General features: G+C 47.7%; 1 protein-coding gene across 7 annotated transcripts in view; it reads left to right on the forward strand.

The window, feature by feature from the left end:
- Nucleotides 1–18,625, forward strand: part of LOC115161816 (attractin) — a 254,934-nt gene that overhangs the window by 22,572 nt on the left and 213,737 nt on the right. For all 7 annotated transcript variants that reach the window (XM_029712598.1, XM_029712600.1, XM_029712599.1 and 4 more), the window contains exons 2-3: nucleotides 3,710–3,793; nucleotides 7,343–7,456. In XM_029712598.1, coding sequence (XP_029568458.1) covers nucleotides 3,710–3,793; nucleotides 7,343–7,456 — 198 coding nt within the window. The remainder of the gene's footprint in view (nucleotides 1–3,709; nucleotides 3,794–7,342; nucleotides 7,457–18,625) is intronic.

Raw genomic sequence — 18,625 nt, forward strand, 5'->3', positions numbered from 1 at the left:
TTATTGGTCACATACACATGGTTAGCAGATGTTAATGCGAGTTTAGTGAAATCCTTGTATTTTTATACATTTGCAAATATTTCTTAACGTGTTTTCACTTTGTCATTATGGGGTATTGTGTGTAGATTGAGAATAATTTTTGAATCAGTTTTAGATTTTAGCTGTAATGTAACAAAATGTGGAAAGAATCAACGGTTCTGTCACGTCCTGACCAGCAGATGGAGCTATTGTTTTAGTTTTGGGGTCAGGACGTGGCAGTTTTGTGTATGGGAATGTTTGTGTTGTTGATTGGGACTTCCAATTGAAGGCAGGTGTGTTGAGTTGCCTTTGATTGGAAGTCCTATATAGGTGTGTGTGTGTTTTTCTTTGGGGTTGTGGGTGGTTGTTTTTGCACTGCGTTTAATAGCCTGCAGAACTGTAGCTGTTGTCACCTTTATTGTGTTGTTAAATGGATGCTTTACTCCTTATTTGTAATGAAATATGAGTATTCACATACCTGCTGCGTCTTGGTCCATTTCTGAAGACAGCCGTTACAGAACCACCCACCACCAAAGGACCAAGCAGCAGAAGAGGAGGAAGCCACAGGAGGAAAAAAATGGAGGAATGGACATGGGAAGACGTCCTGGACGGCAAGGGAGCCTACACCTGGGAAGAGATCCTGGCCGGAAGGGATCGCCTCCCATGGGAACAGGTGGAGGCACTCAGGAGAGTGGAGGCAGCTGGACAGAGGAACCAACGGGAACGTTATGCTCGAACACGGTTGGGTAGGAAACCCGAGAGGCACCCCCAATAATTTTTTTGGGGGGGGCACACGGGTAGCTTGGCCAGGCCAGGGAAGAGCCGGAAGCCAGCTACCCGTGACTACAGGGAGGTGCGTATGAGGTGGAGGGCGCCATGTTACGCTGAGGTACGCACCATCTCGCCTATACGGACGCACAGCCCAGTCCGCCTGGTACCAGGGCAAGGTGAGCATCGAGCCGGAAGGGGTGAAGCCAACCCTGCACTCAAGACCGCCAGTGCGCCATTTCGGTCCGGTGTTTCCCGCTAGACGCACTAGCATGGAGGTGCGTGTCTCCAGGCTGGCACGTGCAGTACCAGCTCCACGCATCAGGAGTCTAGTGCGTCAGCCCAGCCTCGCCAGGCGTAAGACGCCAGAGCCGCCCGCCAGTCAACAGTCGCCAGAGCCGCCCGCCAGTCGTACGTCGCCAGAGCCGCCCGCCAGTCGTACGTCGCCAGAGCCGCCCGCCAGTCGTACGTCGCCAGAGCCGCCCGCCAGTCGTACGTCGCCAGAGCCGCCCGCCAGTCGTACGTCGCCAGAGCGGCCCGACTGCCCGGTTCTGCCAGGGCGGCCAGACTGCCCGGTTCTGCCAGGGCGGCCAAACTGCCCGGTTCTGCCAGAGCGGCCAGACTGCCCGGTTCTGCCAGAGCGGCCAGACTGCCCGGTTCTGCCAGAGCGGCCAGACTGCCCGGTTCTGCCAGAGCGGCCAGACTGCCCGGTTCTGCCAGAGTGGCCAGACTGCCCGGTTCTGCCAGAGTGGCCCGACTTCCCGGGTCTGCCAGAGGTGCCCGCCTGCCCGGATCTGCCAGGGTGCCCAGTCTGTCAGGATCTGCCAGAGTGGCCCTCCTGTCCTCCGGCCCAGCCCGAGTGGCCCTCCTGTCCTCCGGCCCAGCGGTCCTCCTGCCCTCCGGCCCAGCCCGAGTGGCCCTCCTGCCCTCCGGTCCAGCCCGAGTGGCCCTCCTGCCCTCCGGCCCAGCCCGAGTGGCCCTCCTGCCCTCCGGCCCAGCCCGAGTGGCCCTCCTGCCCTCCGGCCCAGCCCGAGTGGCCCTCCTGCCCTCCGGCCCAGCCCGAGTGGCCCTCCTGCCCTCCGGCCCAGCCCGAGTGGCCCTCCTGCCCTCCGGCCCAGCCCGAGGGGCCCTCCTGCCCTCCGGCCCAGCCCGAGGGGCCCTCCTGTCCTCCGGCCCAGCCCGAGTGGCCCTCCTGTCCTCCGGCCCAGCCCGAGTGGCCCTCCTGTCCTCCGGCCCAGCCCGAGTGGCCCTCCTGTCCTCCGGCCCAGCCCGAGTGGCCCGCATGTCTTCCGACCCAGCCCGAGTGGTCCGTCTGCCAGGGTCAGCCCGAGTGGCCCGTCTGCCTGGCGCAGCTATCGGCGCCACCAAAGTGGGCGACGCCGAAGGTGGAGCGAGGTCCACGTCCTGCACCTGAGCCACCTCCAGGATAGGTGGGTTGGGGAGGGAGGGTGTAGCACAGTGCCGTCAGCCACCCTCCCTTCCCTCCCTTATTGTTTAGGGGTTATTGTTTCTGGGTTTTTTTGTTGGTGTTTTCTGTTGGTAGGTGCATTCCGGGGTCTGCACCTTGAGGGGGGGGGGTACTGTCACGTCCTGACCAGCAGATGGAGCTATTGTTTTAGTTTTGGGGTCAGGACGTGGCAGTTTTGTGTATGGGAATGTTTGTGTCGTTGATTGGGACTTCCAATTGAAGGCAGGTGTGTTGAGTTGCCTTTGATTGGAAGTCCTATATAGGTGTGTGTGTGTTTTTCTTTGGGGTTGTGGGTGGTTGTTTTTGCACTGCGTTTAATAGCCTGCAGAACTGTAGCTGTTGTCACCTTTATTGTGTTGTTAAATGGATGCTTTACTCCTTATTTGTAATGAAATATGAGTATTCACATACCTGCTGCGTCTTGGTCCATTTCTGAAGACAGCCGTTACAGGTTCTGAATACTTTCTGCTTTCAGCATGTTATTAATTACTGTACACTTTGGATGGTGTATTAATACACCCAGTCACTACAGAAATACAGACGCCCTTCCTAACTCAGTTGCCGGAGAGGAAGGAAACCACTCAGGGATTTTACCATGAGGCCAATGGTGACTTTTAAACAGTTGTAAGAGAACTGAGGATGGATCAACATTGGATTTATTTCACAGTACTATCCTCAATGACAGTGAAAAGAAGGAAGCTTGTACAAAATAAAAAGCATGCATCCTGTTTGCAATAAGGCATTAAAGTAAAACTGCAAAGAAATGACCTTTATGTCCTGAATACAAAGCGTTATGTTTGGGTCAAATCCAACACAACACATTGAGTACCACTCTTCATATTTTCCGGCATGGTGGTGGCGGCATGTAATAGGTATGCTTGTCATCAGCAAGGACTAGGGAGTTTTTTTTTAAATACATGGAATAGAGCTAACAACAGGCAAAACCTTAGTTGTCTGCTTCCCAACAAATTCACTTTTCAGCAGGATAATAACCTAAAAACACAAGGCCAAATATACACTCCGAAATGTGATGTGGTCCCGTGTGGCTCAGTTGGTAGAGCATGATGTTTGCAACGCCAGTGTTGTGGGTTCGCTTCCCACGGGGGACCAGTACGGGGGGAAAAAAATGTATGAAATGTATGCATTCACTACTGTAAGTCGCTCTGGATAAGAGTGTCTGCTAAATGACTAAAATGTAAATGGGAGTCGACTGGGAAAAAAGCAAGCCATTTAAACGTAAAGTTTTTTTTACTCTCATTTGTCAAATCCCTACCCTCTTCCCTACATAGTGCTTCTTCTACCCTCGTCTCCGTATAGTTCCTCTTTCTTGGCCACTGGTTGGTGCTGCTGGACAGTCAAACTGATGAGAGCTTCCTTTCAACAGTTCTGATTATTCTTCTCCTATTGGCTGACTGCCCTGACCTCTTTTTCTCTCTCTCTCTCTCTCTCTTATAGGTTGACTGGCCCCTCAGGGTTCCTGACAGACGGACCAGGAAACTATAAGTACAAGACCAAGTGTACCTGGCTCATCGAGGGAACGTGAGTCACGCACACACACGCACGCACGCACACACACATACACACACACACGTTACACTATAGACCAATAGAAACACAACAATATGCCTCTACCCTGCACAACTCCGCTGAAAGACAGGTCCAATATATCTAGCCATGCTAAAGATCAAACCAAAAGTATGTTCACAGTATTAACGAAAAGTTCTACCAAGTCATAGCCCTAATAGATAGTCTAAGCGTCATAATATGATAATGTATAATACTATGATAATGTATAATACTCCAATAATGTACAATACTCCGATAATGTATAATACTCCGATAATGTATAATACTCCGATAATGTATAATACTATGATAATGTGTAATACTATGATAATGTATAATACTATGATAATGTGTAATACTATGATAATATGTAATACTATGATAATGTATAATAATAATACGATAATGTATAATACTATGATAATGTATAATACTATGATGTTTTGTATTTAAATGGTTTTGACGTTTCATTCTATGCAAATCCAAATGTTTCATTGACATGAAGCATGTAGGGCAGGAATGGGCAACTGGTGGTCCATGGTCCCCCTTTTCAATAGGCCCGTGGACCAATTGAATTGGTCACTCAATTGCCCCGTGTCACCAACAATCAAATTACCGAGCGGGGTAGGGCCCATTTGATCATTGGTTAATATTAAAAACTGCAAACATGTGCCTCCACTCTATGGCAAATGTGTAGAATTGCAGGAAATTAGCTGTAAAACTGCACATTTTTCTTTCCGTCCCAAAATGACCAGAATTACATTAAAACGAGTTAGAAAATTGCGGTATAATGGGATTTACAGTTTTTGTTTGTTAAATGTGACACATCGTGTGTAACGTCCATTCTTTATAGTTTAATTCACTACCGAGGCGTCCCTCTGCTACCCGAGGCGTCCCTCTGCTACCCGAGGCGTCCCTCTGCTACCCGAGGCGTCCCTCTGCTACCCGAGGCGTCCCTCTGCTACCCGAGGCGTCCCTCTGCTACCCGAGGCGTCCCTCTGCTACCGAGGCGTCCCTCTGCTACCCGAGGCGTCCCTCTGCTACCCGAGGCGTCCCTCTGCTACCCGAGGCGTCCCTCTGCTACCCGAGGCGTCCCTCTGCTCTCCGAGGCGTCCCTCTGCTACCCGAGGCGTCCCTCTGCTACCCGAGGCGTCCCTCTGCTACCCGAGGCGTCCCTCTGCTACCCGAGGCGTCCCTCTGCTACCGAGGCGTCCCTCTGCTACCCGAGGCGTCCCTCTGCTCTCCGAGGCGTCCCTCTGCTCTCCGAGGCGTCCCTCTGCTCTCCGAGGCGTCCCTCTGCTACCCGAGGCGTCCCTCTGCTACCCGAGGCGTCCCTCTGCTACCCGAGGCGTCCCTCTGCTACCCGAGGTGTCCCTCTGCTCTCCGAGGCGTCCCTCTGCTCTCCGAGGCGTCCCTCTGCTCTCCGAGGCGTCCCTCTGCTCTCCGAGGCGTCCCTCTGCTCTCCGAGGCGTCCCTCTGCTCTCCGAGTCGTCCCTCTGCTCTCCGAGTCGTCCCTCTGCTCTCCGAGTCGTCCCTCTGCTCTCCGAGTCGTCCCTCTGCTCTCCGAGTCGTCCCTCTGCTCTCTCTCTCTCTCCATGCTGCTTTCCACACAGACCTAGCAATGGCCCCCGTCACTCAAGGAGCGTATTTGTTATTCCACGAGACGCTTGTGTTCAGTCTGCATGGTCAATGCAGCACATGCTACAATGTTGAGAACGATGCCGTTTTCACTTTGTGTCACGGTTGTCGTCGGTGAAGGAGGACCAAAACGCAGCAGGCATGCGGTTGTTCATTTTGAACATTTATTAAACTCCAAAATGAACATACAAAAATAACAAAAAACGAAACCACGAACAACAAAACAGTCTGGCAAAGCCTAAGGCTCAACACAGAACAATCACCCACAAATAACAAACACAAACACACCCTAATATATGGGACTCTCAATCAAAGGCAGATAGACAACACCTGCCTTCAACTGAGAGTCCCAACCCCAATTAACCAAACATAGAAACAGACATACTAGACTAAACATAGAATACCTGAAAACCAAACAGTGCCCAAAAACCCCGGAATACTTAAACCAAATGCCCCTTCAACAAAACACACCACCCCGAACCACATAAAACGAATACCCTCTGCCACGTCCTGACCAAACTACCATACCAATTAACCCTTATACTGGTCAGGACGTGGCACTTTGCTTCTAATATCAATCCACTATAGTATCTTTGTACTCCCTGACGAAGGCCATGCAGCCGAAACTCGTCTGATTTTTAAAACCTTGTTTCTATTGAACATGCCATACTAATAAAGGCATTTTAATTAGTTATATGAAGATGCCTTGGTCCTCCTTTCTCTTTGATGACCAATTCACCCCTTTTACCAAAGAGCAGCTTCTGTCTACAGATACCTACCGTTGTTTACCTTAACAGCACTTCCCTTCGGTTTTCTACAGTGTTGTATAATTACACTATTAGTTTGTTTCTTACATCTGCAAACGGCTAGTATCTTTTCTTAGCAAGTTGGGCCTAAATTGTATTAGCCGTTAATGCTAATTGCTAGTTAGCTATCTCGCTAATAAAATGTACTCAGTCAGAACATCCATATGGGACGTATCGTTTAGTTTAACCCCGTTGACCTCCAGCACTGGGCATCTGGTGAGCAGACAAAAAGACGTGATTGTGCTTTTAATAGGTGACATAAGATATCCGTGACCATGTACAGAAAAATAGAGTTACAAATATTTATCTTCTGAGAACAAATGTCTCTTTGACCCTTCTGCCTCTGAATGATGGGATTTGCCCATAGGTTTATCTAGCCAGACGCTGTTCAACCACGTCCAGGTTTATCCAGCCAGACGCTGTTCAACCACGTCCGGGTTTATCCAGCCAGACGCTGTTCAACCACGTCCAGGTTTATCCAGCCAGACGCTGTTCAACCACGTCCAGGTTTATCCAACCAGACGCTGTTCAACCACGTCCGGGTTTATCCAACCAGACGCTGTTCAACCACGTCCGGGTTTATCCAGCCAGACGCTGTTCAACCACGTCCAGGTTTATCCAGCCAGACGCTGTTCAACCACGTCCGGGTTTATCCAGCCAGACGCTGTTCAACCACGTCCGGGTTTATCCAGCCAGACGCTGTTCAACCACGTCCAGGTTTATCCAGCCAGACGCTGTTCAACCACGTCCAGGTTTATCCAGCCAGACGCTGTTCAACCACGTCCAGGTTTATCCAGCCAGACGCTGTTCAACCACGTCCAGGTTTATCCAGCCAGACGCTGTTCAACCACGTCCAGGTTTATCCAGCCAGACGCTGTTCAACCACGTCCAGGTTTATCCAGCCAGACGCTGTTCAACCACGTCCAGGTTTATCCAGCCAGACGCTGTTCAACCACGTCCAGGTTTATCCAGCCAGACGCTGTTCAACCACGTCCAGGTTTATCTAGCTGCCCCCAGACCAGAGTTTGTCCATGTTTAGTTATTATAGGCCTAACTGTGTTCTGTCTCTGTCCTGTAGGCCCAACAGCATCCTCAGACTGAGGTTGGACCACTTTGCTACAGAGTGTAGCTGGGACCACCTGTATGTGTATGATGGTGACTCAATCTACACTCCTCTACTGGCTGCCTTCAGGTGGGTACAGGGAGGGTGGTGGTGGTGGTGGTGAGCTGTGTGGTGGTGATGGTGGTAGTGAGCTGTATGATGGTGGGGGTGATGGGGGAATGATGCTGGGTGGTGATGATGATGATGATGGTGTGTATTTAAAAAAAAAAGCTGTTTTAAGAAATATGCATTGGTCCAAAGCCGAAAAATAAAGGAAATTCACGAGCACCACAATGCCTACTCCACCCATGCTCCACTAAGGTTTTCACAGCACCACAATGCCTACTCCACCCATGCTCCACTAAGGTTTTCACAGCACCACAATGCCTACTCCACCCATGCTCTACAGCACCACAATGCCTACTCCACCCATGCTCTACCAAGGGTTTCACAGCACCACAATGCCTACTCCACCCATGCTCTACAGCGCCACAATGCCTACTCCACCCATGCTCTACCAAGGTTTTACAGCACCACAATGCCTACTCCACCCATGCTCTACCAAGGTTTTACAGCACCACAATGCCTACTCCACCCATGCTCTACCAAGGTTTCACAGCACCACAATGCCTACTCCACCCATGCTCTACCAAGGTTTTACAGCACCACAATGCCTACTCCACCCATGCTCTACCAAGGTTTTACAGCACCACAATGCCTACTCCACCCATGCTCTACCAAGGTTTTACAGCGCCACAATGCCTACTCCACCCATGCTCTACCAAGGTTTTACAGCACCACAATGCCTACTCCACCCATGCTCTACCAAGGTTTTACAGCACCACAATGCCTACTCCACCCATGCTCTACCAAGGTTTTACAGCTGACAGCTTTGACCCACTACAGTAGCTATGTTGGATTGTTCTTCAAACAATGTGTAGACAGGTTGCTTCGGATTCAAACCTTCTCAAACAGTGAGAGGTCTCTCTCTATTCAGAGACATCAGTATCTAGCCTGTCAGAGTGCCTGGTCTCTGTCCATTCAGAGACATCAGTATCTAGCCTGTCTGTCAGAGTGCCAGGTCTCTGTCCATTCAGAGACATCAGTATCTAGCCTGTCAGAGTGCCTGGTCTCTGTCCATTCAGAGACATCAGTATCTAGCCTGTCTGTCAGAGTGTCTGGTCTCTGTCCATTCAGAGACATCAGTATCTAGCCTGTCAGTCAGAGTGTCTGGTCTCTGTCCATTCAGAGACATCAGTATCTAGCCTGTCTGTCAGAGTGCCTGGTCTTTGTCCATTCAGAGACATCAGTATCTAGCCTGTCTGTCAGAGTGCCAGGTCTCTGTCCATTCAGAGACAACAGTATCTAGCCTGTCTGTCAGAGTGCCTGGTCTCTGTCCATTCAGAGACATCAGTATCTAGCCTGTCAGAGTGTCTGGTCTCTGTCCATTCAGAGACATCAGTATCTAGCCTGTCTGTCAGAGTGCCAGGTCTCTGTCCATTCAGAGACATCAGTATCTAGCCTGTCAGAGTGCCTGGTCTCTGTCCATTCAGAGACATCAGTATCTAGCCTGTCTGTCAGAGTGTCTGGTCTCTGTCCATTCAGAGACATCAGTATCTAGCCTGTCAGTCAGAGTGTCTGGTCTCTGTCCATTCAGAGACATCAGTATCTAGCCTGTCTGTCAGAGTGCCTGGTCTTTGTCCATTCAGAGACATCAGTATCTAGCCTGTCTGTCAGAGTGCCAGGTCTCTGTCCATTCAGAGACAACAGTATCTAGCCTGTCTGTCAGAGTGCCTGGTCTCTGTCCATTCAGAGACATCAGTATCTAGCCTGTCTGTCAGAGTGCCTGGTCTCTGTCCATTCAGAGACATCAGTATCTAGCCTGTCAGAGTGCCTGGTCTTTGTCCATTCAGAGACATCAGTATCTAGCCTGTCTGTCAGTCTGGACTTCATTCATCACATCATCTTGCTAGTCTCCATGTTCTGGCTCCATGTTTCTGTGAACACATAGACCCACATAGTCACTCTTCTATTACCAGTGGCAGTTAGGATTGGTCATATCTGACACACAGACAGCTACTCTGTTGAATTTTGAACAGGTCAGACTAAACCTACCTAATCCTGACTGTTGGTGAGCAGGCAAGAGGTGAGGCTGGAGGTGAGGTCTTTGCCAGCGCCCCATCGATATGTGCAGTTACACTCCTCCGTAACAGAGTCTCCCATCAATATTTTACATTCATTCAGTGGCACTAACATATCTAGATGAAGCAGGGATTGTAGACTATTCCATGCCTCTGGTGCACAAGAAGAGAAGGCAGTCTTCCCTAATACTGTAAATGTCCTGGGGACTTTAAGTAGCAACCACCTAGCAGACCGGATATGGTAACATAGCAACCACCTAGCAGACCGGGTATGGTAACATAGCAACCACCAAGCAGACCGTGTATGGTAACATAGCAACCACCCAGCAGACCGGATATGGTAACATAGCAACCACCCAGCAGACCGGGTATGGTAACATAGCAACCACCCAGCAGACCGGATATGGTAACATAGCAACCACCCAGCAGACCGGGTATGGTAACATAGCAACCACCCAGCAGACCGGGTATGGTAACATAGCAACCACCCAGCAGACCGGGTATGGTTTTTCAATGGATAAGCCACCAGTTGTGACAATGCTAACGTTCTCTGGCTGAGTTCTAGCTCTGGTAAAGGTCATGAATTTAGGTTTTGGTACATTCAATACCAGTTTGAGACCATAAAGGGAGGCCTGCAGTGACTGAAAAGCAGTCTGGAGCTCTTCAACAGCCTGAACCAGAGAAGGAGCACATGAATATATGACTGTATCATCTGCATATAGATGGAACTTTACTGGTTGACCCAGAGAAGGAGCCCATGAATATATGACTGGATGATCTGCATATAGATGGAACTTTACTGGTTGACCCAGAGAAGGAGCCCATGAATATATGACTGGATCATCTGTATATAGATGGAACTTTACTGGTTGACCCAGAGAAGGAGCCCATGAATATATGACTGGATGATCTGCATATAGATGGAACTTTACTGGTTGACCCAGAGAAGGAGCCCATGAATATATGACTGGATGATCTGCATATAGATGGAACTTTACTGGTTGCATCCCATTTCCCAAATCATTAATAAACATTGAGAACAACACAGGAGCTAAAATGGAACCCTGGGGCACACCTCTATTAATCTCTAGAAAGCTAGACTTGGGATTGGCAGCATATTAAACACATTGTGTTCTGTCAGAAAGATTCGTTCCTAAACCAATTTACTGCCCCCTTCACTGAGACTAGCTAGCAACAATTCATGGTCAACTGAATCAAAGGCCTTTTGATGAATCCACAAACAGAGCAGCACGATGTTGCTTTTTATCAAGTGCGTTAATGATGTTTTTGCCACTGCCATAGCTGCAGTTGTGGTGCTGTGCCCCGATCTAATGCCAGACTGAACCCCACCCAGTATGTTCTTCTCAATTAAGACATTTTTAAACTGCCAGTTCACTAGGGATTCATAGACTTTGTCCAGGATAGAGGGAGTTCACTAGGGATTCATAGACTTTGTCCAGGATAGAGAGTTTATAGACATCAGCATAAGAAACAGGCTCAAAGTTAAAAAGGTTGACATGAGGGCCTATATCATAGTTGACTGTAACAGAGCTTTACATTAGAGACCTGGGCCCCACCATTATCAAAAACTGAACCAGCAGATATGAAGTGCTTGTTAACTCCTACAATATGGGCTTTATCCTTCACTTCAGTCGAATCCATCATTAAATGGTCAGGAAGGCCAGAGGGGACATTAAAACCTGCCACTGATTTGATTAGCTTCCAGAACTTGGTCGGGTTGTTTTAGGTTCTCTGTGACTGCATTTAAATAGTAATCTGATTAGCTTCCAGAACTTGGTAGGGTTGTTTTAGGTTCTCTGTGACTGCATTTAAATAGTAATCTGATTAGCTTCCAGAACTTGGTAGGGTTGTTTTAGGTTCTCTGTGACTGCATTTAAATAGTAATCTGATTTGATTAGCTTCCAGAACTTGGTCGGGTTGTTTTAGGTTCTCTGTGACTGTATTTAAATAGTAATCTGATTTGATTAGCTTCCAGAACTTGGTAGGATTGTTTTAGGTTCTCTTTGACTGTATTTAAATAGTCATCCGATTTGGACTTCCTGATCAATCCTGTACATTTGTTTCTTAGCACTCTGAAGGAGGCCCAGTCAACAGGAACATTTGTATGTCTAGCTTGAGCCCCAAGATATATTTCTCTTTCTAATTCATTCTGCCAAGTCATCTTATTGTCTCTTCCACTGATTCTACATTTCTTCACAGGGGCATGCTGATCACAAATCCACACAGATTTCATATAAAAATAGTCTCATGCAGTGTCAACATCGGGAATCAGACGTACTCTGTCAATATTATGATACAGATCATGTAAGAATACTTGCTCATCAAACTATAACAAGGTTTGTATTTGGTCATTTTTGTATTTCTAACACAAGCAATTACACACCGACATCATTACAGAATATCTTGGTCGATGTGTATTTGTGTCATTCTCAAAACTTTTGCCCATGATCGTATCTATGCTGCATGTCCAGCTACAAACTGGACATCTCTAACAACTGCAGCAGTCAATCTTATGAAGTGGTGTTGGCCTGTGACAGGTTGATATAATAAACAGCCAAGTGGTAAATTGCATTTTGTTCTAAAGAAAGGACAACGCTTTTTGCTAATGCACTTCACAACCAAAATGACTCTATTAGCTGTATTTGCTTGGCTGGGGAATTAGCCTACTAATTTATCAAGCCGGGTATTTAAAAAAAAAAATGCAACTGTTCATATATATAAGCAGATACATAAGCAGCAGTCTATGGTCTAGCTAGAAGTATACTGTCACGATCGTCAAAAGGAGTAGACCAAGGCGCAGCATGCTTAGGAGTTCCATATGTTTAATAAATATGAAACTCACCAAAACAATACAGACGAAAACGAAGCGTGACATTCTGGGCTGCTCACAGGCAGCTACACAAACACAAGATCCCACAAAGCACAGGTGGGGAAAAGGCTGCCTAAGTATGATTCCTAATCAGAGACAACGATAGACAGCTGCCTCTGATTAGGAACCATACTGGCCCCAAAACAAAGAAATACAAAAACATAGAAAAAGGAACATAGAACGCCCACCCTAGTCACACCCTGGCCTAACCAAAATAGAGAACAAAAACCCCTCTCTATGGCCAGGGCGTGACATATACCTATAGTGCTTTTCAGTGTCAAACAGCTGTGATACTCTGAAAACAACGGACACCCATTTGGTATTTATTAAGATCCCCATACTATATTGATGGCCTCTATTAAAAAGAGGAGGATCCCATCAGCTTTCTATAGACTACTATATTTATTTTCTCAACTTTCCTGATATTAACCACATTGCTTCTCTTTACAACAGGAGTAGCCGACCTGGCTGGCATGAAAATGAACTGTGGGAAAAGCGTCCTCCATTCATTGTTTAAGCATGCGGACTACTTGTGTTTTTGTTCTCCCACCTGGTGTAGAGGTCATAGATGGCAGGAAGGTTGGCCCCAGTGATGTACTGGGCCGTACACACTACCCTCTGTAGTACCTTACGGTCAGATGCCGAGCGGTTGCCATACCAGGTGGTGATGCAACCGGTCAGGATGCTCTCGATGGTGCAGCTGTAGAACTTTTTGAGGATCTGAGGACCCATGCCAAGTCTTTTCAGTCTCCTGAGGGGGAATAGGTGTTGTCGTGCCCTGTTCACGACTGTCTTGGTGTGTTTGGACCATGTTAGTTTGTTGGTGATGTGGACACCAAGGAAGTTGAAGCTCTCAACCTGCTCCACTTCAGCCCCGTCGATGAGAATGGGGGCCTGTTCCTGTAGTCCACGATCAACTCCTTTGTCTTACTCACGTTGAGGGAGAGGTTGTTGTCCTGGCACCACACTGCCAGGTCTCTGACCTCCTCCCTATAGGCCGTCTCATCATTGTCGGTGATCAGGCCTACCACCGTTGTGTCATTAGCAAACTTAATGATGGTGTTGGAGTTGTGCCTGGCCGTGCAGTCATGAGTTAACAGGTACAGGAGGGGACTAAGCACACACCCCAGAGGGGCCCCCATGTTGAGGATCAGCGTGGCAGATGTGTTGTTGGCTGTCCTTACCACCTGGGTGCGGCCCGTCAGGAAGTCCAGGATCCAGTTGCAGAGGGAGGTGATTAGTCCCAGAGTCCTTAGCTTATTGATGAGCTTTGAGGGAACTATGGTGTTGAACGCTGAGCTGTAGTCAATGAACAGCATTCTCACATAGGTGTTCCTTTTTTCCAGGTGGGAAAGGGCAGTGTGGAGTGCGATTGAGATTGCATCATCTGTGGATCTGTTGGGGTGGTAGTCATGTAGTTTCTCGGATGATGGTGTTGATGTGAGCCATGACCAGCCTTTCAAAGCACTTCATGGACTGACGTGAATGTTACGGGGCGATAGTCATTTAGTCAGATTACCTTCGCTTTCTTGGGCACAGGGACTATGATGGACTGCTTGAAACATGTAGGTATTTCAGACTCGGTCATGGAGAGGTTGAAAATGTTAGTGAAGACACTTACCAGTTGGTCCGCGCATGCTTTGAGAACACATCCTGGTAATCCGTCTGGCCCCGCGGCTTTGTGAATATTGAGCTGTTTAAAGGTGTTGCTCACATCAGCTACCGAGAGTGTTATCACACAGTCATCCAGAATAGCTGGTGCTCTCGTGCATGCGTCAGTGTTACTTGTCTCGAAGCGAGAATAAAAGCCAGTTGCTCCGCACGTGCTCTGATTACACGTCCTGGTAATCCGTCTGATCCCGTGGCCTTGTGAACGTTGACCTGTTAAACCTCTCTAGGTTTAACCTTTCTACTCATTATAAAAATTAATGAAACATACAAGTGTTAAACATGGGTTTAAAGATTAACTTCTTGTTAATCCAACCGCTGTGTCAGATTTCAAAAAGGCTTTACGGTGAAAGCAAACCATGTGATTATCTGAGGACAGCGCCCAGTAGACAAATCATTACAAACAGTAACCAGCCGAGTAGAGGAGTAACAAAAGTCAGGAATAGCGATAAAATGAATCACTTACCTTTGATGATCTTCATATGGTTACACTCACAAGTCTCCCAGTTACCCAATAAATGTTTGTTTTTTTCGATCAAGTCCCTCTTTATATCCAAAAACCTCAGTTTTGTTGGTGCGTTTTGTTCAGTAATTCATTGGAACAAAGCGCAGTCACAGCAGGCAGACGGAAAATCTAAAAAGTACCATAAAAGTTTGTAGAAACATGTCAAACGATGTTTATAATCAATCTTCAAGTTGTTTTTTGCATAAATATTCGATCATATTTCAACCGGACAATAGCTTTGTCAATAGAAAAGGAGAAACAAGAAAGGCGCGCTCCCGGTCACGCGCTGGACTCATGTCTGGAAATGTAATTGAAAGTGGTGTTTCTCCCTCATTTTGCAGAGTAAAAGCCTGAAACAATGCCTAAAGACTGGCTACATGTAGTGGAAGCCATAGGGATCGTGAACTGGGTCATAAGTCTTTGTATGGTGGATAGGCTTTCAATGGAAAAACAGGCATTTCAAAATAATAGCACTTCCTGGATGGATTTTTCTCAGGTTTTTGCCTGCCATATCAGTTCTGTTATACGCACAGACATTATTTTAACAGTTTTGGAAACAAGAGTGTTAGAGTGTTTTCTATCCAAATCTACCAATTATATGCATATCCTAGCTTCTGGACCTGAGTAGCAGGCAGTTTACTTTGGGCACGCTTTTCATCCAAAATTCCGACTAGTGCCCCCTACCCTAGTGAGGTTAACGGTCTTGCTCACATCATCTGGAACAACTGGTGCTCTCATGCGTGCTTCAATGCATAAAAAGCATTTAGCCCATCTGTTAGGCATGCATCACTGGGCAGTTCGCGGCTGGGTTTCCCTTTGTAGTCCATAATAGTTTGCAAGCCCTGCCACATCCGACGAGCGTCAGAGCCTGTGTAGTAGGATTCAATCTTAGTCCTGTATTGACACTTTGGCTGTTTGATTGTTCTTCTGAGGGTTTAGCGGGATTTCTTATAAGCGTCTGGATTGGTGTCCCGCTTACTGAAAGCGGAAGCTCTAGCCTTTAGCTTGATGTGGATGTTGCCTGTGGCTTCTGGTTGGGATATGTACGTACGGTCACTGTGGGCACGACGTCGTCAATGCACTTATTGATGAAGCCGGAGACTGAGGTGGTGTACTCCTCAATGCCATTGGATGAATCCCGGAACATATTCCAGTCTGTGCAGCAAAACAGTCCTGTAGCGTAGCATCCGCGTCATCTGACAACTTCCGTATTGAGCGAGTCACTGGTACTTCCTGCTTTAGTTTTTGCTTGTAAGCAGGAATCAGGAGGATAGAATTATGGTCAGATTTGCCAAATGGAGGGCGAGGGAGAGCTTTGTATGCATCTCTGTGTGTGGAGTAAAGGTGGTCTAGAGTTGATTTTTTCCCCTCTGGTTGCATATTTAACATGCTGGTAGAAATGAGGTAAAATGCATTTAAGTTTGCCTGCATTACAGTCCCCGGCCACTAGGAGCGCCCCTTCTGGATGAGCATGTTCTGGTTTGCTTATGGCCGTATACAGTTGGTTGAGTGTGGTCTTAGTACCAGCATCGGTCTGTGGTGGTAAATAGACGGCTATGAATAATATAGATGAGAACTCTCTTGGTAGATTGTCACGGGTTTCGTAAGGATCAGACCAAAACGCAGTGGGAATGTGTATACTCATCTTCTTTTTTAATAGGCAGAAAGAAGGAAAAACCTAAACAAAACACACGTATACAAAAACAATGACGATAACAGTCTTGTCAGGCACACAGCTAAACAAGAAACAACTACCCACAAAATCCCATAGAAAACACACCCCTCTTAAATAGGACCTTCAATTAGACGCAACGAGGAGCAGCTGCTTCCAATTGAAGGTCAACTCCATTAACTCAACAAAGAAATAGAAAGACTAGAAGGAACATAGAAATATACTAACATAGAACATTAACCACAAACCCCGAAACACATAAAACAAACACCCCTCTTACATAAGAACATAGCCCAACAAACCCTGAAACACTCTAAACAAACACCCCCTGCCACGTCCTGACCAAACTAGCCAGCACTAGGACCCACAATAAACACAACCACAGCCTAGAACCCAGCCAGCACTAGGACCCACAATAAACCCAACCACAGACTAGAACCCAGCCAGCACTAGGACCCACAATAAACACAACCACAGACTAGAACCCAGCCAGCACTAGGACCCACAATAAATCCAACCACAGACTAGAACCCAGCCAGCACTAGGACCCACAATAAACCCAACCACAGACTAGAACCCAGCCAGCACTAGGACCCACAATAAACACAACCACAGCCTAGAACCCAGCCAGCACTAGGACCCACAATAAACCCAACCACAGACTAGAACCCAGCCAGCACTAGGACCCACAATAAACCCAACCACAGACTAGAACCCAGCCAACACTAGAACCCACAATAAACCCAACCACAGACTAGAACCCAGCCAGCACTAGGACCCACAATAAACCCAACCACAGACTAGAACCCAGCCTGCACTAGGACCCACAATAAACACAACCACAGACTAGAACCCAGCCAGCACTAACACCCACAATAAACACAACCACAGACTAGAACCCAGCCAGCACTAGGACCCACAATAAACACAACCACAGACTAGAACCCAGCCAGCACTAGAACCCACAATAAACACAACCACAGACTAGAACCCAGCCAGCACTAACACCCACAATAAACACAACCACAGACTAGAACCCAGCCAGCACTAACACCCACAATAAACACAACCACAGACTAGAACCCAGCCAGCACTAGAACCCACAATAAACACAACCACAGACTAGAACCCAGCCAGCACTAGGACCCACAATAAACACAACCACAGACTAGAACCCTGCCAGCACTAGAACCCACAATAAACACAACCACAGACTAGAACCCAGCCAGCACCAACACCCACAATAAACACAACCACAGACTAGAACCCAGCCATCACTAGAACCCACAATAAACACAACCACAGACTAGAACCCAGCCAGCACTAGAATCCACAATAAACACAACCAAGGCATAACAACAGCAAGGAGAGAGTGGTGACTTACTCAATGCGTTTAAATACTGGGCCCATGTAGTGTCCCAGTACAGGCTGGTGGAAAGTGTCCCAGTACAGGCTGGTGGAAAGTGTCCCAGTACAGGCTGGTGGAAAGTGTCCCAGTACAGGCTGGTGGAAAGTGTCCCAGTACAGGCTGGTGGAAAGTGTCCCAGTACAGGCTGGTGGAAAGTGTCCCAGTACAGGCTGGTGGAAAGTGTCCCAGTACAGGCTGGTGGAAAGTGTCCCAGTACAGGCTGGTGGAAAGTGTCCCAGTACAGGCTGGTGGAAAGTGTCCCAGTACAGGCTGGTGGAAAGTGGAAAGTGTCCCAGTACAGGCTGGTGGAAAGTGTCCCAGTACAGGCTGGTGGAAAGTGGAAAGCCTGCAGGGAGGCAAGCTCATCACCGGGCCGCGGGAGAGAAAGAGTACATCCAGCTCGGCTAAACCAAGTAGAGTGTAGGTTGGTAGTAGTCCAAAAACATCCAAAACACAATGTGAAGTGGAAAACAGCAGTAGGTATGTGTCTGCTGAGATAATGCACCAGAAGTTTCAGCAGACCTGAACTCTGTAATATTGCACTGTGGTGTGAGAGATGTGCAGGGAAGGGAGAGTCCTCAGTCATGACCTGTTCATCTGGGGTAAACCAGGAGTTTGATACCTAAGAATTGACTGTTAGAGGCCTGTCAGGGTCATGATCGTAGACATTACATTTACATTTTAGTAATTTAGCAGACACTCTTATCCAGAGCAACTTACAGTAGTGAATGCATACATTTCATACATTATTTTCTTCCGTACTGGTCCCCCGTGGGAATCGAACCCACAACCCTGGCGTTGCAAACCCCATGCTCTACCAACTGAGCCACACGGGACTAGACATCCACTCCTCTGTGAGGTCTAAATGTGTTGCATATACTGTGAACTGTTTTATCAACTTTTACAACCTGTTTTGAATTGAACCTTTTATTAACCTGCGTGTTGTTGCTACAGGAGATGAATGATGTAGGGTTC

This window comes from Salmo trutta, chromosome 25 (genome assembly GCF_901001165.1).
Source record: "Salmo trutta chromosome 25, fSalTru1.1, whole genome shotgun sequence".
NCBI lineage: Eukaryota > Metazoa > Chordata > Actinopteri > Salmoniformes > Salmonidae > Salmo > Salmo trutta.